Raw genomic sequence first — 27,360 nt, forward strand, 5'->3', positions numbered from 1 at the left:
GCTTTTGTTATCCAGGAAGATAACATTTCTGCCAGGAAGCTCAGCTCGTGCAATTTGCCTTTGCTGCACTCAAAATTGAGGCCGGCTGCTTTACTGCGCAGAAACTCTGCTCCGCTCAAAACGAAGACTGACAAGCTGGGTGCTCGGTCGACACAGCATCCGGGGAGCTCGCTGTATAAACTCGTGCATGTATAGGCGCGCAAAGGGCGCACTTGAGATGAGGAGGACCTTGGACGGGCATTTCGGACGCACGGAATCGCGTGGTGGACGAGAATCTGAACGTATACGACATCGCTGTCAGTGTGGCGTGTACGCCGTCAGAGCTCGTCCACTTCGTCAGTACGTCACTCCGGCCGATGTGACTGTGTCGTGCAAATATTTTTGTCAAATGGGATGTATGGTTGGCTTCAAACAAAAAATGTACCCGCACGTACGTCACGGCGTCGCCATCGTAATCGTCCCACATGCTCCCACCACCCACATCATCCCACATCATCATAAAGGATATCCCACAGAATCCACCTCTTCCAAGTTTAGCGTAATAAACAGCGATTCCTCCGGGCTCTTTACTGCACCCGAATTACGCTTTATATACCATCCGAAGGTCCATATCTACGGTCAGGGTTGGGGTTATGTGTGTAGGGCGAATGAATACACCTCCCCTGCAGTATACATAGTGTGGGGGGTTGGGGCGAGCTGCCAAAGAGGGCGGGGAGGAAATGGTCTGAAATGTACCGGCTTCTAGCCTAAAAATCTCGAAGAGGTCTTCAGTATACGGCAAAAAATGCCCTCGCGCGCGCACGCACACACCATTGCGCCCCACGTGCGTTTGCATATGAACAAACTATCACTGTCACCATATAGCCTGCTATGGACTTACCACTTCCTTCGAGGGAGAAATCAACCCTGTTGTTTTTTTTTCTTTTACGGTTGCAGTTTATAGGACATTGTTGCGGAAAAAAAGAATGATCGTTGAATAAGTATAGTTAAGGGGGGGGGGGGGGGGGTCGCGCGTGGGACGAGAAAGAAAAAACGTTTGAGACGATGAAGCAAAATAAGAAAAGAAAAACGGGTGGCACCTTCTCACTTCAGAGAGGCTACCGCTGCTGCCTCCGTCCTCATGATTTCTGTGTATATGAGCTCTGTAGTAACCGATCAACATCCTAAGGGTTTAATCGCGGTTAATTTACTTAATCGCTTCAACTCGAGTGAGCCGAATGAACCAAGCGGGCCCTCTTCAAATCCAACTTCCGCTTGGGTCACGATAATTCCTGTCTTGAATTAGGCCGTTTTAGATAGGAACAGCATATGCTGGCAGCGTGCTAAGAGGTCGTAATAGCGAAAAACGTTCCCTTGCAGTGGTACCCGGAAGAGCGGGAAGGTGGCTAATTTTTGCCACAATTATTATAATGATAGAAAAAATCAGCCACCTTGCGGGGTGGAAGCACTGCGTCAATTGGCGCCAATCTCGCCAACCTGCTTTTCCTGCGGCGTCCTGCTCCAAAACGCATTATTGCGCCAAAACTGTTCCTAAAAGGCGCCCGCAATATGAGCCGCCAAATTTAGTGACACACAACTTTTTGCTCGACCTTACCTGGCGCGTTGAACCATAAACAGCCATGAGAGGTTGAGTGACGTTAGTACGGTAGCTAAGGTTAGCTAGAAGGTCAGCCTTGATCGCAGTACTACTGATCAGTACTTTTGAAAACCGGCCGATCAAGAATGGCATTGGCGCCGTCGCTGGGCCCGGCGTCTTATTCCTAACGATACAAATGCGTGTTTTCTAAGTGCTGTATACGGCGAACAATGAATACCCGTCTGTGTAAACTTCGTACCATATTTTCGCACGTATAACCCGCACCACTAATTCACAAATCTTAAGTGTGAAGTTTGGGTGCGGGTACGCGAATTTTGCCCCGAGAATTCAGTGAAGCTTCCAGGCAATGCTCGCCGTGGTGCATTCGGCGTCTCAGTCGTCATTACATTCTTCCCCTTGCTGTACTACAGCCGGCTTATTGTCAAAAGCAAAACGAACGGGAAGTTTCTCTGCTCAGTCTTATTAAACACGGCGCCATCGTATCCTTATCGCGAGTGCGCTTGCAGTTCCAAAGTCAGTAGTCGCCGTGCGGTGTCGAAGAGGATGAGATAACAGGCGCCGCCGAGCAGATATTCCTTGCTGCTCAGTAGTAGGGTTCTTTGACTCGAAGGCGGTCGATCAGTGTTCGCGTTGCAGCAGAATTCAGCCCTGGGGCCTGCCAGGTCCTGCTCACGACTGCTCCAAAGCTCCCCTTTTAATGCTGCAAAGCTGCTTCTCCGAAATTCTCAAGCCTGCTTCCACCCTTGATCGTAGAAATGGTGTTATGTACGCCTAGCTCTCATCAAAATTTGCATGCTCGTGCGCACTCGCGTCACTCTAGACGACGTCGGCGTGATCATCGTTGTAACCTGCTTCACACTGCCACCAACAAGGGGATGAGCGGCTCTTGAGCTGCGTGACGGCCGGGAGGATGAGGGAGACAGCTGCCTCCTCAAGAGGAGGCAGCAGTCACCCTGCTCCTCACCATCGGGAGCGGGGGAACGGCTGTCCTGCTCTCCTCCTCGCGAGGTGAGCGGTGTTGTGCTCCGTCCCGCCTCCTCATCACCCTCTTTCCGTACAGTTAAACCTGAATATAACGAATTTGACAAAAATTCAAAATTTTTCGTTACATGCACGTTTTCGTTACATGCAGGCTTCGAGTTAAGGCACGCGGGAATTAAGTAGAAACGAAACCAAAATGCTAGAAGTCAGTGACGGTGAACTCACCCTTCAAGGATTTGTTTTGGAGTGATAAACTGCGGGATTTTCGCCTGCTTCTTTCTCACGAGCTTAGTCACTGCACGGCACTCCAAAAGAAGGTCCAAACTTATGCTACAAGGACGCCTCTTCACGAACTTGATGCTCTTTTCCGCAACTCAAAATTGGTGAGAGGCTGCTACCTGCATGGGTGTTTGTACCGGGCGGGACGTTCTTCTTTCTCGCCAGCGGATACGACATTTAATATTGCGAGCTTCCCTCGGAAAGACAAAACCTTTCGTTTCCAGGCAGCAGAACTCATCACCGAGGAACTGACACCACAAATGGCAGTACAGACGCGCGACTATACACGCCGACAAGGCAGGCCTAGCACCCAACCGACACCGCACTGACACCGGAAACGCACGGTAGTTTGCGGTGCGGGCGAAGTTCGCTAAATTAGTGCATTTCTCCAGCCGATTTTTCAGAAAAAGTTTAAAAAACAATGGCTCATCAGCGCAGCAAATTCGTTACATCAAGGTTTACTGTTGCAGCGCCTTCGTTACATAGAGGTCGGAAAAAAATGGGTTTCAATGGGGCTGGCCATGGGGAGTTAAAAATCTTCGTTCAATCCAGGAATTCGTTACACAGAGGTTCGTTACATCCAGTTTTTTAAGTGGCCAGGCGAAAATTGCGCCCTTTCTTGCGTGTGTACGAACGCACGCGTCACCTTTTATTATATTCTGTGGTCTCATTGATTCCTTGGGAAGAGGAATTCACCGAACGAGGTCGCCCAACTTCGAGAAAACGGGCAGACCGGCGTTCATTTATCGACGCTGATTTTTTTTTTCCCCAGCGTCGCCGAAATCTCTCACACACGGACTGCCGTGGGATATACTTTTCGCCAGCGAAAAAATAACGAACAACTACAACTGTGGCCTGGAAACGAACACAACTCCGTAGCTATAGTGAGCCATCGCGGGGGGTCAAAAGAAAGATTCAAATTAGTGTTTTCACTTTTTTTTATAGGCGGCGTCTGGGCGCCGTTTAGGAAGGGCTACGGATGCGATTTCCTGACATCCGCCGTAATCTCGCGCACACAGGCTCGTTCATTTTCTGTCTCAAAAAAAAAAAAAAAACATGCCTCCGTCATTGAAAAACGAACCCGCGTCCTCATGAGCAGCAGCGCAACGATATGTCATCGCGCGTGTGTGGTTTTTGGAAGAAATGCATGTACAGGATTTGGGAATAAAGAAAGGAAAGTGGTGCTTGAGGAACGAAGGGAACAAGATTAAACAAGGGAGTAGTAGTAGTAGTAGTAGTAGTAGTAGTAGTAGTAGTAGTAGTAGAAAGCTTTAGTCAGATTATTAGCTCTCAAAGGGTGGTGCCCTTTAAACAAGGAAAGTATGTTATGTTCTTGCCTCCATAGCTTCGGTCGGAATTCCTAAAGAAGCTTGATTAAGGGAAGTATAGTCGGGGAGGTGATGGGGGAATTTGAACAGAAATGGACGACCGGGGCGCTTTACGGGAACCTGGTTCAGAGCAGTAAGCGAGCACGTGGGCGCGGGAAACTGAGGCTGGCCGTTTGCTTCGGCCGCCCGGGCGGCGCTATAGCAGAAGCCCGTGTCGGACCCAGGCTTCGAGCCCCTGCAGGGCATTACGGTGGAAGCCATCTGCGTCTCACGAGAGTAGCAGCTGCCGTTCATGTGGCGCGTGTGTGACGGGCCGATCCGCGCTCGCCAACAATGCTACATACGACAGGCAGCCTGAAGGGCGCGTGTCGGACATGTTTTTGAGAATAAACTTCATTGAAACCTATTTTTTGGAGCATGTATGCTGAATAGTGTACATTAACCGTTGGGACAGCTACGACGCAGCTGGGTGTTTAATTTCGAGACTTGGCGCCAAATGTCGTGATTATGATTATGAAACTAGTGGGTGGGTGTACACACCCACTCGCTCCTACAGTATACTATATAGGAGCAATGAACACATCTACCCTTTCTCCTCTTTTATAGCAGATCTATACACTTTTCGATGTCCCCACAGTAAAACGCCTTGCGGCAAGGCCAACTTAATCAACTTGTTTTTCAATCGTGAGGCTTTTGTGCGTGCACGTTTGCGTGCTTGGTTGCCGGCTTGCTTACCGGCTTGATTTCTTGTTTATTGGCTGCTGCTCTGCCGGCCGAGCAGAGCAGCAGCCGGCCAGAACTCTGCCGGCCGAGCATGCGACAGGAAAACGGAAAGACGCCGTTCTCCATTTTGAATCTCACTAACTCCTCTCTCATCGTAATGAGGAGGCCGCGTATACGGATGCCCGGGACGTATGAAATGTCCAATGTAGACTTAATTTGCCTAAAGATGCCGTGCCCCCGATTCTCCACCACGAACGGGCATGGATCTATATACCCCGATTCCAGACCACCTAGCGAATTCAATTACATCGAGGAGTGGCTTGTCGCAGCACGGCTTTTTATAGTTGCGGTGAAACAACCCCTGCGGGTGATTTCAATGTGGATGTGTCGGGGCCTAAAAGGGAGCGGTTTACGCTCTTCGTGTTGGAGACATTCACTCTTTAAACAAAAAAGGTCGTGGCACTTACTAACAGAACACCAGTTGCTTGTCACAGTATACACTAGGTACTTAGTACTTTTGCTAACTGGCCGTGCATAACCCAGTAAAAAACTACGCGTGGCAACGCGCATCGGCTGGGCGCGCAGAACGACATAGACCCATTCAACACGCACACGTCACACTTACAGCAAGAAAACCAACGGGATGCATGAGGGGAGCGAGTATAACTTAAATACCCTAGAAACACATCTGCTCTTGCTTTTGTAGCCAGCAGTGGAAAGTCCTCTGATAGTCATTGAGCTTGTCGCAAAAATCAAATATTTTAGCGATAATTTTAGAATTATGCACTTTAATGTGAGCATATACAAGTCAGCATGTGGGTTTGCAAAAACTTCTTTAATCGTGATTTGGAGTGGGAAAAATGCTGTACTTATTGTGTTCAGTAATTCATTGAGTTTTGTTACTATCAGTGAGTGTTAGTATAAAACAATCAGGTGTTACTACGTACGTGCACGGTCTAGACTAGTAACGATAGCATTTAGGTCCCATACTTAGTGGCAGGACCTACGTACCGTTCTGGGGGTGGTAAAGCTCGTAAGGAGTTGGTAAATACAGCCCCGTCTCTACCTTTTTACTAGAATTTTTGTTAAGAGCGCTTGGCTTCCCATGCCACACGGATGCAGCCCAACCCAGCGGCGTACGCGCATCGATTCGAAATTAGCCAAGAATGTGTTCGCAATTGCGAGTATGCCGATCAGGGTATGTCGTAGCGACAACAAATCCATTATTATTATTTTATTATTATTATTATTATTATTATTATTATTATTATTATTATTATTATTATTATTATTATTATTATTATTATTATTATTATTATTATTATTATTATTATTATTATTATTATTATTATTATTATTATTATTATTATTATTAAGAATTCGTGGTGCTCGCACGAAGCTAGAGCACCGACTCATCTGAAGCATGCACTAACTGTGCCCTTCGCGAGCAGAATGTGGATTCAAATTTGTGCTAGCGTGGCGTTTTCATTCGTACACTGAAGGTGTCACGCATTGAGCGAAATCCATGGATGCGTTCAACCAGCGCGGCCATTTGCGAAACCCTGCAGCGAAAGCTTCGGCTTGGCTGTACGGAACGCATACTTGGGTGCATGTCAGAGGAACCCAGCTGCTTCCTAAATTAAGCTCGGTCCCCCCCATTGTGTCTACCCGCACGCTCTGTAGCATTCTGGACAGCAGGGGTGCACGAAACTTGTGCTGCCCTCCAGGAGGTTGTGGGAGGCCCGCTGGCAGCCGACTTTGGAAGTAAAAAAGAAATTTGTCCGGGCTTCATCACTGCACGAAAGTCGGAATAAAACACGGACGCGGAACAAATCCCCCTGCTTTGCCATCAAATCTCAGTGCTCTATAAAACTGCGCGTATACGTTTGTCCTTTATATCTGTTTTTCTTTTTACTGGAGTATGCATTGCGCTAAACGACACGGACGTGAAAGAGAAAGAACATATACAGCGCTCCAGGGCCGTACCCAGAAATTTTTTTCGGGGGGGGTTATGAATTTTGGGAAGGGGATGGTTTTGCTGAAAGCAACAGTAAGTATTGTTTACGTGCTGCCTGGAAAAGATTTCGGGAGGGGTTTGAACCCCCAAACCCCCCCTCTGGGTACGGCCCTGCAGCGCTCCGTCACCGGCACTTTGGCTGACTCCTTAGCTACGATGACGCCGTCCCAGTGAATTCCCTACACCCCCCTAGGGGGGGGGGTGTAGACCCCCCCTAGTTTTTCTGGACACCCCCCCCCCCCCCCCCCCTGAATCCCCAAATTTCACTCTTGTCAGTCCTTGTATGGACCTTTTTTCAGTATCGATCTGCGCATGCGCGGGCTGCCCGTCTGCTATTCTTGGCAGTAGCCTCGGGCAAAATAAACAAAAGTGCGCCCCCCGAGCTTGCTGTTAGCGTTGCACGTATTTATTTCCTTTTTTTCGACAGCCCGTGGCAAGTTCGTATGTGCACACAAAAAAGGCTTTCAAAGGAAAGGGGCAAAGTGGTTTGAGGCTGACCACGCTGCGAGCACATTGCTACCAGCCAGGGAGTAGTTCGAAAAGCGCTACGGAAGCTAATCCTGGCGTTTTAATAAATCGGGAGCGTACAATCGGTGCCTGATTTATAAGTGCTGCATAATTCGTGTACTACCTAAACATTGTTTCAAGAACTCAAATTTCGTCACTGGCCCTGGTAACAAGTTCGAAAATGTCCTTATACGTTGAGAAATGGCGATAAATTAAAAAAAAACTGAATACGGACCTTTCATGGTAAAAAATGAATTTCTCTAAATTTGTTTTTTTTCTTAGATTGAATAGACAGCACCGCCTCTCAGGTGTATATATATATATATATATATATATATATATATATATATATATATATATATATAAATAATGAGAAACGTACGTCACGGGAATGAGCGTTTGGTTGACAGACGTCTATTATTTAACTAGTGGGATAAGCACACAGCTTTTCTAGTTTATGAACCCCCCCCCCGAGCCATTGAGACACCCCCCCCCCCCCCTTGATTCGATGCCTGGGGAAACCCCTGCGCCGTCCCGCTTAACGTTAGGCCTATCTTCGCGCCGGCGCATACCCGCGTTCGCAGTCAATGGGGCCGACGCCGTTTTTCCTTTTTTTTTTTTTTTCGTTTTCGCAGTCACCCATGCTTTCTCATAAAAATGAATTTTAGGAATTCAAACAATTTTGATTACAAAGACGGCGCACGTTAACCAAATAACTGTATCTGGAGCATCAGCAACCATGTTTGTTTCCGATATCTCCGTTCCGGGTCGTTCATTCACTCAGCCGAATGCCTTTGTATCTGAACTGAATAAGTTCGCTAGACCGTTAGGTAGTTTAATCATGACGTATGCGCCCCTCAAAGTGACAGCCCAAGGACTGGCGAATGCGTGGGCGACGACCTCCCGAAGGTGCCTGGAAGTTACAACCAGTTATCAGCTTCTCTTTGTTTGGGCCGGCGCCCCGCCATTCCTTAATTGCTTGTTTCCATTCCTGACGAGAAGGAAAGCTCAGTGTAGCGCCAGAGAAGCGGTGTCTCAAGCAACTCAGAGCTGAAAGCGTCTTAGACGTATGCGCATACGGAAACCAAACTATGCATGAGGGAAACCAGCGCTGGCGCCTTGCCTCAAGCACACAGCGCCGAGTTATCACAAAATCGCAGCACAGTTCACTGGGACGCGCTTCTTGATAAATGGTTAAAAACAGCTGGGATTGTGCTAAATGAATCTTCGGATTATTTTGAACCCCTTCATCGAGCTGAAAACGTAGATTTCTGCTGCACTGTACGAGAAGGTCGAAAACATGCCGCAGGTTGAAGATTAGCAGTGATATCGTGCCCGTGCACTCTCGTGATAGCATTTCGAATGTCCCCAAAGCGACCCCGATTAGTGTCCATGTGTGCACCTTTCTTCCCTCAATGAGGTAAGAAAACGCCGTGACATTTTCAGGATCGCATACGAAAGCCATGAAACAACGAGTTTTCCGTGATACGAACAATCTAAAAGCGGTGCATATATCCTTCAGAGATGCGAGGACACTCAGAGAGGCTCGCGGCGCCAACCGTCATCAACAGGGCATCGAGGTACCCAATTCCGTGATCGCTGCTAACACGCTGAGGTTGCGCGGCACTTTATTGCAGCCCGCAAGTGCAGCAAAAACAGCGGAGCGGGCTGAGTAATTCGACCTTAATTCCACCCGGCGCCTCGACACTGTAGTCGGGCGCGAGTAGTAGTAAGATCGCAACTCGCAAGCCAGAAAACGCGAAAGGAGTATAGCGTCTCCTAAGACGTCGAAAGGCAGACAATTTCGGTGCACAGTATTACAATCTGATAAAATGGATCCCGGTCATTAATTTAACGCGAGATTGTTATTAACGATTCGAGTGATCTTCCTTCGCCGAAGCCGTCCGGAGCAGCCGGGGTTAGCCGTGCTCATCAAGCGTCCACGGAAAGACGTTATCATCGCCAACCGAAAACGGCAATGCAGCCGCCAGTAGAGAAGAGCGCCCGCCTGCAGGCTGGAACCGGGTGTAGCGACCTCGGGAGAACAGAGAGGAGGAGGCGCGCTGTTGAGTTTTCAGCCACCGCTGATGGCGGATGCGGGGGGCACCCAGGCCGAACTTCCAACGGGCTAGCATTCGGTGGCCGCTGACAAAACGGTGTCATCGGACGGCCGATTTTCGGCGTAGCGAAACGCATAAAAAAGCGCCATGTGCGCGTGAAGGTGAAAATGCAAAGTGCGATGTGCATGCCAAGCAAACGCCCCATCACTGGCAACCGTGGTCGAAAGAACCCCCAGTTGTTGATTGATTGATTGTGGGGTTTAACGCGCCGACGCAACGCAGGCGATGAGGCGCGCCGTAGTGGAGGGCTCCGGATTAATTTTGACCACCTGGGGATCTTTATCGTGCGCCGAAATCTCGTACACACGGGCGTTTTTGCTTTTCGCCTCCATCAGAAAAGCGGCCGCCGCGGCCGGGAATCGAACCCGCGACCTCGTGCTCAGCAGCGCAACGCCTTAGCCACTGAGCCACCGCGGCGGGTCAACCCCCAGTTGTGCTAATTCGTTTCTGTAAAAGCCATGTAAACGAGACGCTCGTCTTGCTCTCTCGGCTGACCTAGCTTTAGTGCTTAGAACGCATGAATGGTGAATGGACGAGCTCCGTTCGAAAACTCTCCGTCGACGACGAGATAACGCTATCGTGTCTGACGTTTTAAGACACACACGTAGATGTCATCTCCGAGATTTTTTTTTTTTTTTTTTTTTTTTTTTTGCTGCAGTGCTATACAAACCTCCAATCATTTTTGCACTCCGGTCGAAAGCGCTTAACTCTCAAACAGCCTGTTCAAAATGCAAACAAAAAGAGCGCTGTCATTTATTTTTCACGTCACTGGTGCATCTTTACAGAATTTAGGCACCTCAAATGATAAACAGCGGTTTTATTCCTTACTGCCATATGGCAACTTTTTATTTGCTAGAATATTTTCTTGCCTTTTCTGCGTCTCATTTTCTGCGTCTCGTTTTTTGTTTCGTCGGCCTAGCTCTCGAGCAACAAATTCCGTGTAAGCTCACGCTCGTTCTATTTCACCCTTTGCAATGTTCAGGATTACATTGAGTATATGTTCGCTGATCACTGTACCTCACCACTTTATGCAAAGTTTAAGATTGCATTGGCTCTATATTCGCTGATCACTGTACCTCACCACCTTATGCAAAAAGATTGCATTGGCTCTATATTCGCTAACCACTGTACCTCACAGCATCCAAAGAAGCCCAAAAATTTACTTTGAGGTAGTGCTTCGAAATGGCTACGTCTGAGTAAACGAAATTGAATTCGTTTTCATTCGCACTTTCTAAAGATCGATGAATAAGCTTTAATAAAAGTCGTAAAAGCAATGCCGTGTACTTTTAAGCTGTCAGATGCGTGCAAAGCAAGCAGCGTACGTCTTGGATCTCTAAAAAAAATTAGTCCGCAGAATGTAATGTGTGCGCGTCATTCAACTTTGTAGTGCCTTCAGTGCGTGTTGGCTCCTTACCTCCCTGGAGGTGGCAACCTTCATTTAGTCGCACATATATTTGCGTACACAACTGTTTGATTGGCTAAAACATCTCGTCGGAATGACGCGGGCTGCCTCACGGTTCCTTCAAGTCCGATCAATACGCAGCCATGGCGCATTCGATTGCAAGACGTATTCGCATGCGGCACTATCCTTCCATCTGTGTACTTTTAACGCAAAGCTCGCCGCGCGCCTGGGGAAAGCCCGTTCTACATATAGCGAATTTCTCCTGCGAATTCGGAGCAGCGGCGTCGCTCGTACGGCAAAATGATCTATTCTCGTTGCTGGGGCAAATTTCCAAATGTTTGGAAGAGTCGGACTTCTCCTGTGAACGCCGCTTGGCATTTGGAAATTTGTCGCGGCAGTGAAAATAGGAAAATAGATCGTTTTCCCGCAAGTTTGGCCGAAGGTGCGAATTTGAAGGCGAAATTCGCACCATGAAGAACGGGCTTGTGAAGAGCGCCGCGCTCGCCTAATCAGTTTTGTCCATGGATGAGAGCGAGGCCAGGCCGTCTTCTCTGGGCGTTGCGCGGGAGCGGGAGGCTTTGAGTCGTCGCCGGCAAGCGGCGTCTGACCACCCCGCGTCTGACCAAGCGTCTGACCCGCGTCTGACCAAGCGGCGTCTGACCACCACCAAATAAAAATTAATCGATGTCTGCAAGCCTTGCATAATTGGTGCGCCCAGTGGGGAATGAAAATTAACTTCTTGAAGACAACGTTCACCCATTTAACCAAGAAGAAATCTGTACTCTCTTATGATTATAAAATTGGAAATAACTTTCTGACCAGAACACACAGCTTTAAATACCTAGGAGTGACAATTACCAACGATATGGGGTGGCACACCCAGAGGTGTGTTCAAAAGCCTATAGAAAGTTGTTTTACTTAAGGAAAAAACTAGAACACGCTCCTAAAGATGTTAAATTACTTGCATATAAGACATTTATTCGCCCTATTTTGGAATATGCGTCTGCCGTATGGAGCCCTCCTCAGCAGTCACTGAGTGATAAACTAGAAAAAAATTCAAAGACTAGCAGTGCGCTTCATTTGCTCACGGTACCGCAGGACAGAATCCGTCACAAATTTGTTAACATCATGTAAACTAGAACTCCTGCAAGTGCGCCGCGAAAAGCAAAGGTTGAAACTCCTGTTTCAAATTATAAAAGGCGAAGTGAAAATAAATAAAGACGCATACATACAACCCGCACCCAAACGGGGAGCTCGGTTGAACCATAGTAACCCAATAAGGCCTTTTTGGGCTCGTCTAGACGGGTTTAAGAATTCTTTTTTTCCTTATACCATAGAAGTGTGGAATAGACTTCCAGAGTATGCTGTTGCTAGTTCCAATGTCAAAGCGTTTGAGTGTTCGCTAGAATTGTTCTACCGGCAACATAAAACCTGATGTATTTTTTGCCATTGTGTATTGTTTTCTTGTTTGTACTCCTCCCTGTAATGACCCTCAAGTGAGGGTTACAGTATCAATAAACAAATAAATAAATAATATCGCCCGGCGAGACCGAAACGCAACCAGGCTAATCCAAGCTTTCGCTTTGCATATCCAGGGTTAGCCGAGCAAAGCCGCAGCCTTTTGTGTGTGTGTGTTGTCTGTTCAACTGCATTCGCAACATGCTTTTTGCTGTTCACAGACGCGTGCGCGTAGCGGCAAAGTGCATGATTGTATCATTTTCTGCAGCAACCTCAACGCAGCTTATGGTCATTCATTGCGATCAATCGCCCAAAATAGGCGAATGACTAAGGCCAGTGATCTTAACGGTGGTAGCAGGGGGTCTGCGCTGTTACATTACGCAATAAAAGGAAACAACTTTTGCGCTGAGTGTTACGCAGATAATGTTTATGAGTCCCATTGTACGCATTTCTGGCTTCCTTTTTCGTCAGATTTGTTTTCTTGAACGCATGTACTGGTCATTCAGGCCTGTTGTGGTGACGCAGAGCTGTGGAATAAATCTCTTATTGTATGCATTCCTCATGTTTTTTTTTTTTTTTGTCTGCTCGTGCGCGTTTGTCTCCAGTCCATACCGATGTAGTCTAGTTTTTTCAAGCTTGCAAATGAGTGGTGTATAGGAGCCCCGGTTTCATCGTGGGAATTCACGAATATCTACATCAATCCCCTCGACAGTTCTGAAAGTTGGAGCTCCTCACTAAGCCTTGGCTACCGTTTTGCGCCTCGTTGACTAATTGTGCAGATTTACTAGACGGAATCGCTCGGTACAGGAGAGCGAGGGGATCTATATCTGTAATTCATGCGCTTTAAAAAAAAACTAATGCGCGTTTTAGCTACAGGGATATAAGAGAGGCTCAGGGGCTGTGCATCGGGAGAGCAGCGGATGGGTGCCCGAAACGACACAGTTTTAGGCTTCCAACCTGTTTGTGTTTGGAATTCTAATCCATTCAAAATATCCGTGAACCTTGGCGTAAATCAGGTACCCAGATAGCGTAATCGTTCGGGAGTCGGGATTACAGCGCATCTCAGTAGATGAGCCGTTGCATCTAGAGGAAGTTTTGAGTCACTTTGCGATTTCCGGCAGAAAAGCAAGGTTGGGTGGAACGATATCCAAATGCGCGTAGCTTTCGTCGCCAACAGCTCAAGTTCGTGACATTTCTTTTTTTACACTCTCCCACACAGCTGAAGTGACAAGCTTAAACAACAAATTTTTTTCACGTGTTTTGTTCGTCTGGAAGCCGACTGTTCAGTACTAGGTGAAGAGCTTTAAAAAATATTGTAAAAAAAAAAGAAGAGCGAGGAATTTGATAATGCGTGCCTTTGCTTTTGCGGCGTTGACATTCAATGTGCGCGGGAAACGGCGTCAAAAGCATAAGTGAAAAGGGGGAGCTTGACTTCTCTACGATTTTTATGCCGCTTGTTCCTCGGCGTCAGGGGCGTAGCCGGGGTGGAAGGGGGGGGGGGGGTGCTGTCAGACCCCCCCGAAATTTATGCATGCAGAAAAATGACTAATATATTGTTTGAGCGTACGGCGCAGTCTCTCGTTAGTTTTATATTTCTTCCCGGTGGCGTATGCAACCCCCCCCCCCCCCCCCCCCCGAAATATAGTTCTGGCTGCGCCACTGCTAGGTACCACGGGTCTTTGCATGTATGTTTTCGTTTCAGTGGCCAGCCTTTTGGGAAATATGGAATGGAGTCGGCTATCACTGTCATTGAAACCGGGTGATGATTTCCTCCTCAGCCCTCAGTATGATAGCCTAAAATTTTACATCGTAAGATTCAGAGTCATCCCTGTGTTATCTGCTCTCTCTTTCTCTCCCCGTCCTCCAATTTCACAATCCCCTCCATCGCATCCCGTCTAGATGTGTGCCGCTGGTCATTGTACGAGCATCCTAAATATCGAAGCTCGAAGGGTCCCTTCCGCCTCAACAGCGGTTGGCAAAAATGATCGCGTACAAGCAGCTTCGCAAACGCGCGCCCGCACACGGTCAAGAAGCGCACAGCTCCTCCCCCTCCTGCCCACGCTTCGTTCTTCTCCCATGTTATTAGGAGTCCGAGAGGTGCATGTCCGACCTCAGTAATGTGCCTCAGATGTTCGGAAGCGTTCGCAGTGTGGACGGGGCTGTGTTGACTGTGTCGCGCTGACAGTGATGAAGTGACGAGGGAGATAAGGAGGCTCGCGCGCGCGGTCGAACCTCGGAGGGGATCCGCGCCGGTCGCCGCGGCGGCAGCAGCAGGCGCGAGCGGCGGCGCGGCGTCGGGAGCGCGCGCGCTGCTCCCCTTTCGGAGAGCCACCCCCGCCGGCCGAAATGGTACGACCCTGGACCCGAGCAAGGTCACGCCGTACCAGTACAATGCGCGCTCTACAAACCGGCGAGCAGCGCCAGCGCGTCGCTTGGACAACGCTCTCGCCATTTGTAGCGGTGGTGGCGGCGCTCCGCGCCTCTGATCCGTGCTGCCTCGATGCTGCGGGGCGCCCGCGGCCTGCTGCGCTCGTGAAGAAGGCGTGTGCACACTGTTGACGCGGCGATCCCACTGTAGAGTGGTGGCATACATGAGTGTTCGCCGTTGCAGCGACGCAGTGTTTATGAAACGATGTTAAGTCTAGGCCTAACCGGCGAGCGGACTACACGGATGCGGCGGCATGTTTCGTGTCTACCCGTCCACGCTCCGCATGCGTGCCAGCTGGAGTACCCGCGCTGATCGAGCGGCAAAACATCGTGCCGCACAGCGGCAACGCTAGACGATTTTCCGCATTCTTCACTACAACTACTGGCTTCGTCTTCGCCACGTGTATTTTTTCCCCCGGACGCGTCAGCGCGTCTTGACTGAGATGCCGTCCGTCGCAGGTGACCGTACTGCGTCGAGGAAACTGCGTACCCCTGTGCTTCGCAAGCGGAGACCGAGAAACTGATGCACAATCATGAACTCTTGAACGTTGCGCGGCCTCGTTAGTGTAGTGCGCTGCATTTTGAACTGTCTCGTTTGCCGGCCAAGCCCACCGATGAAGTCGATGTTCGGACAAAGCATGCCCGGCGGTCCGCCGGCAGACCCATTTTATTCATCGCCATTTTCGTCCTATTTCAGAAGACACACACCGTACTTCGGACAGCCGGACTACAGAATTTACGAGATGAACAAGCGGTTGCAACAAAGGACGGAAGTGAGTGCACTGTTCCTTCCAACATTGTAGCTAGACGAAATGGCGGCTTTTGTTTCCGCCTGTCGTCACCACCTCCTCCGGCATTTTCGCTTGAGAGTGTCCTCTAGTCTCTACAGCAGCTATTGCCTAGCTGGTAGCATTTTGTACTGTGCCCACGCAGATCCATCCGTCTGTGCTTAGCCAATCGATCAAACGATAGGTCAGTGCGCACACGTTAAAGTCGTGCCTGTAACATCGGCGTGTGTGTGTGTGTGTGTGTGTATATATATATATATATATATATATATATATATATATATATATATATATATATATATATATATATATAAAATTGGTGTTTCTTTTGTAGTATGTTGTACTTATTTCCATTGCCGTGCAAAGTAGGAATCAAATGGTTGGCATATATGTTTGCGCTGTAGGCATTGTGCAGGAAAATCGTGTGAAATTTTGGGGATTTATAGTATTTTCACGCACCTCATAACTCACCCCTTACGTGAACAATGAAGTTACCTTGAGTATTTTTTACGTTGCATTGAAAATTTTTGGTGTAATATTGCAGTGTTTTTTTTTTTTTGTTTTTTGTTACTGCATGCCACGGCTGTGTTGTTTATAATTTTGGTGCAGGAAAGCGACAACTTGTGGTGGGACGCCTTTGCAACAGAGTTCTTCGAGGACGATGCCACCTTGACGCTCACATTCTGCTTGGAGGATGGGCCAAAGCGCTACAGTAAGTGGAATGTGTTTGATGTGTTTGCTGGTGGTTGGGTCATTTTTATGGCGCTTTATTTGAAATGTTTGAATGTAGCACCTCACAACATGCTCGTGATGCATCCTTGATGACAGTGCTGTGAGTAGCACACATTTCTCTTGATGCAGCCACAGTCGCATTTTCAGGCACAGGTGCTGCGGGTTGTTGGATTTTAAAATGAGCTCAAGTGTGCACACCGATGCAGCGCTGGTTCAGACACAAAGTTGCTGGCCCCAAGCGCGGTCTGCTGCCATCATAATGAGTGGATCCGTTTGTATTTTGGAGGGGGGAAAATCGTACATACCTGAAGGGTTGGTGTATTGAAAGTAGTGGAGGTGAATTAGTACGGCACCTACTGTTCGTTCATAATGCTGCAGAGCAATGAGGGGGCTTTCCGATTTTCAGTGCTGGCCCCGCCATAGACTGTCTGAGATGCAATCCCGTATTCGTTTTCCACGTGTAGTCCTGTGGTAAGGAGTGCGGGCTATCCGCAGTGAGTCCAAGACTGGTTATGGAAGAGCCCCACTGTTGCACTTTCTTTTTAATGTCGCTACAGGGGGCCGTAGGGGTCTTGTACACAACTGCCAGATTGATTTTATAGTTTGACTTCTTAAAGTTCTTCTAAGAAGTGTCATGTTCTTGCACTGCTGGCTAGTTGGAACGACCACCAATAACTTTTTTTCTGTATACGACGTTTTATTTCGGTGCCTAATTGCATAGCAAAAGGTGACCCGTGTCCTTCATTTTGCTGGTTTTGGGTGGGCTATCTATCGTGTTATTACGTTGCATATTTCCGTTAAGAAGGCACTGCCGCTGACACCCTCATAAACCTATTAGCTCTCCGTTGTACACCAAGGCACTGCACACGAGTATTGATACTATGGCAACAGCTGCTGCTTGTTGCGCTTAGTAAGCAACCTGTTGGAAAAAGATTAGAGCTATCAGGCATGCGTATTTTGTTTACGTTTGCAGGAACTTGTGTTACTGGTCTTTTCAGGAACACATTTATACGAGTTCTGCCGATTCTTGTCAAGTTTCCACAATCTGTTTGCATGCTACTGCCTAGAATGCTGTGCGTATTTTCAACACTGTAATCTACCAATACACATGGCCCAGTTCTTTCTTTTTTTTACACTGTAGTGCCCTTTTCAAACAGCATCATGTAATTAACACCATCATGTAATCTACCAATACACATGGCCCAGTTCTTTTTTTTTTTTACACTGTAGTGCCCTTTTCAAACAGCATCATAATTACCGGTTTACCGGCAAATAAACTACCACGCGTATGGGCTGAATAATCCTTTAGTTTTGACTAAAAATGATTCCAGAATTCTCCGGTACTGGTGTCAGCTTGGGAGGGTCCGAAGCTGGAACATAATTTCTGCTGTTGTATGTGTAACGTAAATAAGAGACTGCATAAAACACAGTTGTTAAAGCTCTCAAGCCCCCAAATGTTTTGTCTGAGAGCCTGCTGTTGTGTAGTTTACTGTAGGTGCAACCAAAACATCAGAAAAGAAAGAAAAAGACCAATTGCCCTTTAATTTGCTGCAAAATTTTCAAAGCACTGTAAAGTTTAGTAAGGTGTAGTTTCGGATGAGTTGGTATTTCATAGTAAATGTTCACTGTGCATAAAGAGACGACACCTTGTGTGGTGCACAACCAACTGGCGTATGTTTGTTGTGCACCATGTGAGGCGGTCACATGCAAGTGTCATGTGTTCAGTGATAAAGTTAGTGGAAAGTTGCGCATTGTGTTGTGTGCCCTTTTTGCACAATGAACGTTTGGTTTGTAAAGTTTGCCACTAGTCTTTTGCCCACCAATATTTGAAAAGCAGCCTTGCTTTCAGCTCAAGCTTAGACCGACTGTTCACAGTGCATAGCATGTGTTGTCTAAGTGGGATTTACTGCTCTACGCAGCCATTGGGAGGACCCTAATACCCCGCTACTTCCGGAGCATATTTGAAGGAGGTGTCACGGATCTGTACTTCAACTTGAAGCACCCCAAAGAGTCATTTCATAACACCACCATCACACTGGACTGCGACCAGTGCACCATGGTGACACACCATGGGAAGTCTCCGTACAGCAAGGTGGGTGATTCTGGGGTGATTTGGAAGCAGCCTGAATTCAGGCCATCCGCCGTGTGTCTACCAGCTGCTGGTACATGGCAAATTTTGCCTTTTTGAGCGTGGTTTTAGTTTTTAAAATTCATTATAGAGGGTTGCATATATACAACTCCGCTTTACTATCTCCAAGTTGGCAAGTTTGTGAAAGCTCGAAGAGAGCTTAACACCTGAGGGACCTTTTGTGGGAAATGAGCAGTTCACCGCTGATGAGAAATGGGCACAGATAGTCGCCAGTAAAGAAGGTGTTGCCTACACGCTCCAGCAGCCAACCATTGGTTGGGCAGCGCAGTGCACGCTGCCTCTGATGCATGGCTGCTTGTCGGGCATGTGTGCTTAATCTTGCATGCCTTGCAGGCTTTTATGGTTCAGGGTTGACAGATATGTATGACAAAAATAAATATTCTTAGAGAAACCTTGGAGACAAAATACAAGTTTGTTTTGTTAAGAAGTCTCCTTTGTCCCAATAACAATGATGCCAATTTTATTGCAAACCGCAAACAAATAATCGAGATATCAAGGAAAACATGTGAGGCAGTGGCGATTTCTTAATGATGTTACAGTATCCTCTTGCATGTGCGATTGCTGGCTGCCGATGTAAGCCACCACCAAGAAACATGACTGGGGGATTGTAGTGGGGCCTCTGGTTCTACTGTGGTGCGACTGTGTCACTTGAATGCCAACTTCCAGTTAACACAGTGATATATATCTTCTTAGTGTTTCTCAAATTACGTCACTGCTGACATTTGTGTAGCATGAAATTCAAATGCAGACATTAAATTTAGCCTTTTCTTTTTTGGGAAAGCAACATACTTGGGGGCCAGAGTTGAGTTGAGCTATCTAGTTCTTTTAAATAAAACAAGGTTGTATTTTGCCTTCATGGTTCCTTGAAACACATCATATGATTATTTGACTGCTACACTACATTGTTCTACAGACTGCAGCAGTGTTAAAACACAAGTCTCCAGAAGTAAGGAAAACAGAGCAACCTACTTGAGACTGAAGTAGGAGCTAGTTATGGTGTTTCGCGGAGTGAAGGTATAACATTTGCAGTGGGCGGCGTAACGAAAATTTGGGTAAAAAATCCAAGTGTCGAGTCCAAGCGTTGTAGCTATTGATGAAATGTTTCTCTGGTTGTTTTGCCATGACTGCCTGGTTGCTGCAGAATACTTTGAAGCCATTAGTGTAACTTTGGGATGTTTTGGAAGTTTCAATTACATGATTACCCTTTGAAAAAGCAAGTACCAGAAACCTGAAAGGGATTCTTGAAACTTCTGTTCCCATTTAGAAACAAAAGTGGAGTAAAGCTGTTTGTGTTTGCACGGCCAGCAGGAAAAAAAAAAAAAAACTCATGAAAAGTTTCTTTACTCCTTGCTCTCATTGACGACAATTGCTCATGTAAAAAAATTTCCGCCCTTTTACCTGGGTGCAAATTCAATACAAATATGACTGAACGTTAGAGCACAAAAGAAACCGTGGTGAAGGCAAGGAAAAAATGCAACACCGTACACTGTGCCAAGCCACTGTAATTCTGAGCCACAAAGTTTGGGCTTGGTTCCGAGGCACAGGGGCTATTTTTATGATGGAGGCAAAAAACAAATATGCCTTTGTGTGCAAGATAGGAGCACACACACATCAACCGACACGATCCATCCTAGCCTTCTGCTGTGGTGCATTCCATAGCACAGGTGTAGCTTTGGCTAGTCATGGGCTTATTTGAATGTTTCAGGGAACAAACACGCCAGGACTGGGGCTGTTACTTGCTTTCTAGTGCCTGCCGTGTGTCCCCCACATGCACTTTTTTTTTCCAGGTGCAGTTGCATTGTATTGATGCCAAACAAACTAGCCCTTCTTCAATGCACGTATAGGCAATTCTCGTGAAAATAGTGAAGCTTGAATTGTTTTTTAAAAATGCATTAGGAGCCTGCCTAACCTCTAGTACACTAATGGATAAGTGTAGCATTGTTGAGTAGAGTAATTATTCTAGAAGAATATTTTGCTTAGTTAGGTTAGAGTGGGCTGTGTACATTGCAAAGTGCTGTAAGAAGGGGACATTTCATCTATAGTTAAGGGATTAAATTTTGGTGACAACCCGCTGAGGTGGCTCAGTGGCTAAGGCGTTGTGCTACTGATTCCAAGGACATGGGTTCTATTCCCGGCTGCTGTGGTGGCCGCTTTTCTGATGGAAGCAGAAACAAAAATGCCTGTGTGTACGAGATTTCGGCGCACGTTAAAGATCCCCAGGTGGTCAAAATTAATCCAGAGCATTACACTACGGCGCGCCTCATCGTCTGCGTTGCGTCGGCGTGTTAAACCCCCATAATCAATCAAATTTTGATGACAGCGAGTTTACAGTACTTGACTTTAGATTAAGAATATGTGCCATCATTTTTTTTTGCATATTGCTTGCCTGCAGCTAATATAAGCAACACATGTAAGGGTGGAGTTATGCCTCTGATAAACCAGTTGGCTGTATAGGATGCGCAGGTGGAGCAACCACATAGATCGCAGTGACTTCTATTTAACGAATGGAATCTTTCCTTTCAAGATGCAGTGCTTGTAGTGTCCCACTACAAGTAAGGCAGCTTTTTCACAAGCAGGTAATTTGAGGAATGGAGTTCCAGATGGGCTTTCTGAGCGTTTTGTTGTCATGGTAATGTGCGCTGGCCCTCTAATGGGGGGATTAAAACATTATGGACACATGCTCTGCTGCATCGGAACAGGCAGCCTCCTGCCGTCTCTTTGTATTGAAAACACCCCCTGGCTTGCGTCTGGCCTTTTGTGGGCCTCGCTTGCCCGCCTCCCTTCGCCAAATGTTCGCACCACATTGCGTGCAGAAACTGCGATAATAGAACCTGGGGACATGGAGAAATTTGCATGGTATGTGCGCCTGCATTAGTACGCAACCAGTTTGCACAGAGGTTTTATTTGACTATCTTAATGTAGCACATTTGTTGAAGCAACATTGCACCATCTTATCCTAGGGATTGGCTCTAGTGCTGCCTCGGTGGGCTGGAATAGACGAGTAGCTATTCAGTGTGAAGTTAAATACTGGCAGGGTGTGACCTGTAACCATACCTTAACTAGCACGGACTTCTTGGGCACAGGTGCTTTCCTTTTTTGCCTAGGCACTGGGGCATGTCAAATCGCACTCTGGTAATGGTGATAGCCTTTGCCAGTTCGTTATAGCAGGAAATCTTTATGGCAATTTTGGTTTTAGCTGTGAAGGTTCATGTGTAGTTCACTCAGATAAGGGGATTTCAGCCATTGGTATCTGTTGAAAGAATGCTCTAACTGTTTCAGAACCTTATCAAGGACAGTTATAAGGCTTCACAGTGGGTATATACAATATAAAATTGGTTTAAGTAGGCAGATAAGCATGTGATAGAGCAACAGCAGTCAAAAATGCTTGTCGTGAAAAATAGGGCTCAAAGCAACAGTTGGGAGGTGTTTTGCTTATTTTACTTTCCAAAGAATCATATAAAATTAAAAAAAGCTTGATCGCAACTCCTGTGCAGATGGTTCCTACTGCGGTTATATGATTTATTCCCCTGTGGAAGAGTTTGTGGTTATCACAATGCCCTTCATAAAGCAAGCATCGTAACTCAGATAGTGTTTGTCTGGAACCCCAAACTGTTTTTTTCTTGCAAATGTGGAGGCCCTACAACCTATTTTACATTATTGAATTGTTGTTCAACAGGCTAGTTGTAGGCATTAATTCTTGTCGTGAGTATTTTTTCAACACTGCAATTCCCTTAGCTTGATTCTGCTGTTGAAAATTCAGAATGGTGACTTTTGCATTAATTCCAATTAATTGTAACCCTTGTTATATGAGTTAAATAGCTGCTTTATTAGGTCTTATCCTGTAGTGTATAATTGATGAATCCGCCAGTATTTTTCCGAATCACATTACAAGTTACTCGTGTGTATATGCATACATACTTGGGGTATCCTTCACTGAGGTGCAATCACTGCTACTTGCATTGACTGACTAGTTTGTATCAATGAGTGCTATTTCAAAAACCTACTATATCGTAGAACTATTTCAAACAAATCACAAAAAAGCACACAACCTTGTGAAGTGGGGGCAAAGATATGTCAGTGGGATTCTTCTGTAAAGACCGCCAGAAAGTGGGTAAAATGGAAGGTTGCATTTCAGCAAAAGAACGTGCAAAAAAGCACTAGGCAAACAAGTGTGCATGCAATAAAATAAAAATTAGTTCTCTTGAGTATTATATTGAGTTACGACAGTTTGGTTTAATGTTTTTCATCTGTTCTGTGGGCAGTTGTCCTATGTAGGGTTGCCACCTGCCCGGTTTTTAACCAGCCTGACTGGTTTTTTAGACACCGGGTCAGTTGCCGGTTTGTACTTTAATGGGACGCAAGAAAGATTGACAGACAAGGCGCTGTCAATCTTTCTTGCGTCCCGTTAAAGCGCTGTTGTCGTCAAGTATGTACCAACAAGCCCGCACTACCACGCTTTGCCGGTTTGTACTTAACACCAGCCGTCATTGGCCCCCCCTTTTTTTTTTTTTTGTGCCATTGTGCCTTGATTATTCTTCTTGTGGGTATTATAAGCATCAATTCAGCAACTGCGACAATGAATACGTGCCGACAAGCTGCGCAAAGACGCACGAGCAGAGAAAATATGGGGGCGAGCGCGCGCTCTCCACGATGGAGGGGGACCAAGGGGAGGAACAACACAACGAAATGCCACCGCTGTGGTTCAGATGCAAAGAAAGGCTTGTAAATGACGAAGTATATGCAGCTACTTTTCATCCAGCACATTCAGAGCAATAGCAAAAAACTCTGTCACTTCCAGTCTGAACATTAAGTTGGTTTCTAAGAAAACTACAATAAATGGAACTGCGTGTTAAAACATGGCTGGTTTTTTTTCGTCTTCCAACGCAAATTCAACATTCTGTACACCACGTCGGCAACCCAGTATTATGTGGGGGCATGAGGGTTCTGTATTATTGTTCCTGCACTTGCGTTATGCGGCAGGCATGAGGTTTCTTATCCATTAAAGCAAAATTAGCTCCAATCTGAAGCAGCTGCTTGCCAACTGTAATGTGAGTGCAGACCTGACCAAGCTGCCCTCACTGCCTCTGTTGGCCACCTAGCATGCTTCCTGGAGTGTGGTGTTGCTTCTTTTGCTTTTCTTATATAATCACTGTACTGCTCTTTAGTGAGTTTGCTTAGTGACCAGGTTACGCTTGAATACAAGGTCCACTTACATTTTCAAGAAGTACATATGCTGGTACTTGCATGTGCAGTTTGGATCGTAGCAAACGGCTGCTAATAAAACGAGGCATGTTTCAGAGAATGCGAAAATGCCTGTTGAACTTCTTAGAACCCGTGTCTCGGAATGGAGTTTGCTATCTTATTTGTACAGTGGGACAGCCATACTAGAGCCTAAAAGATGAAGTGTTCACATTCTGTCAAATGTCCAACGGTAGCTTTGCTTCAAGGGAAGACTAATCGGGCAGCAGGGTTAATTTGGCACTTAACTGAACGTGGCAGGTGACAGACTCTAAACACACTTAGTTGAACTAATGTTACTTAAGGAAGGGAGCCAAGTACACACGAGTGATGCTTGAGTGTGGCATTACAGGCACTTGGAGAATGTCAACTAACGCATTTTATACCAGTTGTGGGAAGGTGAATTGGCCTGTACCTTGCACAGCTGCACCATTCCAGCTTTGCCCACGCTCCTAACACCTCGGAAAAGTGGCTCATACTTTTTGCCTGTGGCTGCACTTCCCATTCTTCAGTGACTGATGGGACACCTGTGTGTACCGGAAGTCCCCTCACGTGCATGACAGGTGCACATCTGCTGGCACACTGTGATGCCCAAAAGTCCTTGTTTCATTTTTGGGAAGGGTCCGTTTGTGCGAGCACCCGTGTTTGAGAGTCGAGTTTTATCTCTGGTGATGAATGTCGTGAGGTGGAATTCTGTTTTGTGTCTGGGCTTCTGCAGCATCAATATTCCGGCACAATGCTCTGCCTGGCTGAGATCCTGCGTGATTTTGTGGCCCAATAGCTGTTCAAAAGAATACATCAGCAAGTGTTATCTGGTGTGGGCTCGATCCACCGCTGTGCGAGACACGCCAGTGCGTTTCCCTGGGCGAGCCTGTTTGCTGGCTGGGAGGGTGTGTTCCAGCCGTCGCCAGCTTCTGCCGGGTTCCAGCAGGGTGACCTGTTGCTCAGGTGGGGTCAGATGGAGAAGAGCCCGCTCTGAGTGAGGAGATGGGAGAGAAGGCCTACCCTTAATTGATTGGGTTGCCATGGCAAGCTGACTGTATTGATCCCGTTTCCATGGCAACAGCTCCACATGTTTTGGCTTCCTCGGTTCTCTCTCCCTTCCCCCTGGTATTGATTAAAGGGCGGGCCTCGGCTGGCGGCTTCCCACCCTTCCCGAGGAAGGGAAGGGTGCAAAACTTTGTCAAAGTATTTGCATACAGAGTTTGCCCAAAGTTTCCCGGGGGATGGGGAGGAGAGGCTGTGGGCACTGGGGCTCTGGGAGAAAAAGGATTTCACCATCGAGGATAGAATGGGCCCAATTGGGGCTGGGCTGTTTTTCTGCGACCGTTAAGCTTGAACTATGGCTTTTTTTTTTTTTCCCCTCCCTTGATTTTTGTTTCCCTACATCTAGGGGCTTGGAGGGCAGTATCCAGCAGATCCCCTAAAGGAGCAACTTGCCAAAGACAATGCTGTCATTGTAAGTAATGCTGTGATAGTAACTGTGTTGCGCCAATACATTCTGTTAAAATAATTTAAAATAATACTAATGCAAGAGATTCTTCCTGATTTAGAGTGTAAAACTAATATCTTAGATTCATAGTTACTGTAGCTATTATTATTCATTTACCAATGAAAAACAGTGCAAGAAATGGGACACAAAAAAATACGTGACTCATAGCTAGTAGTAGACTAACTCGCCAAAGCCATAAGGCTTGTGTCACCTATGTTCATGGCTAATTTCTTGCGTTGTATTTTTTTTTTTTTTTAATGGTTGACCCACTCAAACCATTGTGTTAGCTATATGCACTTACGCTCACAAAGCTGTGGGCAGCTAACACGCAGTGGCTTCTATTCTTGTGGCACTGCGTAGTGCGTAGGAGACTTTATTGGCTGGGGGCAGCCACTAGTACAGTGAAATATAGTGGCAGTGTTGTGGCGCTGGTGTATCTAAGGCTGCTTGTCTCTGCCCTTATCTAGGTTTGCACTGAGGGCCGTCTCATCCTTGAGTTCACTTTCGACGATCTGATGCGCATCAAGTCTTGGCACTTCGCAACACGCACACACAGAGAGCTGGTTCCACGAAGTCTAATTGCCATCCAGGTGAGATATGCGGTACGTTCATCAAATTTTTATTCTAAATTTTCTTGTGCGATTTTTTCTTACTTTCAAAGGGCACATGCCAGTAGTTCAGAGCTCATTACAACAGCATTAAAATCAAATGTGTGCCCAGGTGGCAGTGTACATCACCAGTATCTTATAGTGATGTCATCCTTGGCGTTTGTTTCAGCCGCCATTGTGCGCATTTTTTGGAGTCTGCCAGTAATCTAGGCTGCTGCAGCCCTTCTAATGGGCTGCCTTTTTTTTTTGGAGGGGGGGGGGGGGGTGGAATGCCTTGTGGTACTACCCAACCCCTTTTTTAAATTTTGAGTTTTCGGATGGGCATTTAGGGACCACTTAATTAATTAAATCTGAACAGTGGGAGGCACTGGTGGGCTTTTTAAAAAAGTTCTGCAGCTTTTTGGCTTGTTTCCTTGCTGATAAGAAGGTATGACTTTTCTGCACAAGTGTTATGGCTTGGTACTACATTCAGGCAGTAGAAGAAGAAAATTATTGTGGCTCATAGATTTTCCTGCTTCTGGATTTTGGTTGAGTAGACATTTATTTAGAGCAAGCACTGGTGTTGAGGTGTCTGGTGAGGAGCTGGACAGCTGACCCGCCTATTGCTTGTAGGTTGGGTTTGGATTAGGGATTGGAAATGGGATATGCTGGCACTCCCATACCGTGTGCTGGACAGTGCAAGGCTGGAGCAAAATTTGTCAGATGGACAGGGGTGGAAAGTGGGTTACACGGCATGTGGTAGAGTGACGTGAGGGTAGGACTTAGTTTGGAAATGACATCAAAAACAAAGGCCACTGCTGCCGCAGACCCTTGCCTCCGTACTCGTGCATGGTCGAAACTGGTGAGGTCAATTTCTTGCTAGATAGGCGTGGTGAGAAAACTGCCTGAAACCTGTTTCCCTCGCGTGTAGACATGACATGTACCTGCACTGGTGATTGGCCAAGGATTCCCGAATTTTTTTTCTTGATTGTTCACTTCCCTGCTCGGTCAGTCATGAGGGTAAACTCTAAGTTGCGTGCGCCAGACGACTTTCTTGGAAAGGTAAGCTGTCATTGTGGCCTAACTGATGAACGTACACTCTTTGCGAGCACCGTGATGTAAAAAAACAGCAATGCAGCTCCATTTTTCTAGGGGCCACATCATAACATGAACTTGTCTGGCCTTGTTGTGTGTCCCCTAGATGATGGAGTTCATTCGGCTTGCGTGCTCTTGCGCCAGCATCTGCGGGTCCCCACACACAGTGATATGTGGCAAGTGTACATAATTGCAGTACCAAGGATTAAAAAAATGCAGTTTTTTTTTTTTTTTTTTTTCTCCCAGGAGTTTGCTATTCAGCATAACGGAAAATTAAATGTACAGATACACTCCGGATTCCCGAAGGAATCGGAGCAAGGGGCCGTGATGTGGACCTTGTATTCACGCCATGAAATCTGGCGGACGTCCGGGGCGCGGGGCGCAGGTGGTGATGTGCACAACGTGTAGGCTTCACAGAGCAGGGCTCAAACCTATGGATC

The 27,360-nt window shown here is 46.8% G+C and overlaps 1 protein-coding gene across 3 annotated transcripts in view; it reads left to right on the top strand.

The window, feature by feature from the left end:
• The window catches only part of LOC144155201 (LIM domain-binding protein 2-like), a 293,633-nt gene that overhangs the window by 244,131 nt on the left and 22,142 nt on the right, over positions 1–27,360 (top strand). For 2 of the 3 annotated variants that reach the window (XM_077686511.1, XM_077686509.1), the window contains exons 4-8: positions 15,537–15,612; positions 16,237–16,339; positions 18,279–18,451; positions 25,140–25,205; positions 25,706–25,840. In XM_077686511.1, the coding sequence (XP_077542637.1) occupies positions 15,537–15,612; positions 16,237–16,339; positions 18,279–18,451; positions 25,140–25,205; positions 25,706–25,840 (553 nt within the window). The remainder of the gene's footprint in view (positions 1–15,536; positions 15,613–16,236; positions 16,340–18,278; positions 18,452–25,139; positions 25,206–25,705; positions 25,841–27,360) is intronic. The other variant, XM_077686510.1, reaches the window with a different exon arrangement.

The sequence above is a fragment of the Haemaphysalis longicornis genome, unplaced genomic scaffold, assembly GCF_048455015.1.
Source record: "Haemaphysalis longicornis isolate Haplotype H1 unplaced genomic scaffold, Haemaphysalis longicornis Haplotype H1 scaffold_1, whole genome shotgun sequence".
Lineage (NCBI taxonomy): Eukaryota > Metazoa > Arthropoda > Arachnida > Ixodida > Ixodidae > Haemaphysalis > Haemaphysalis longicornis.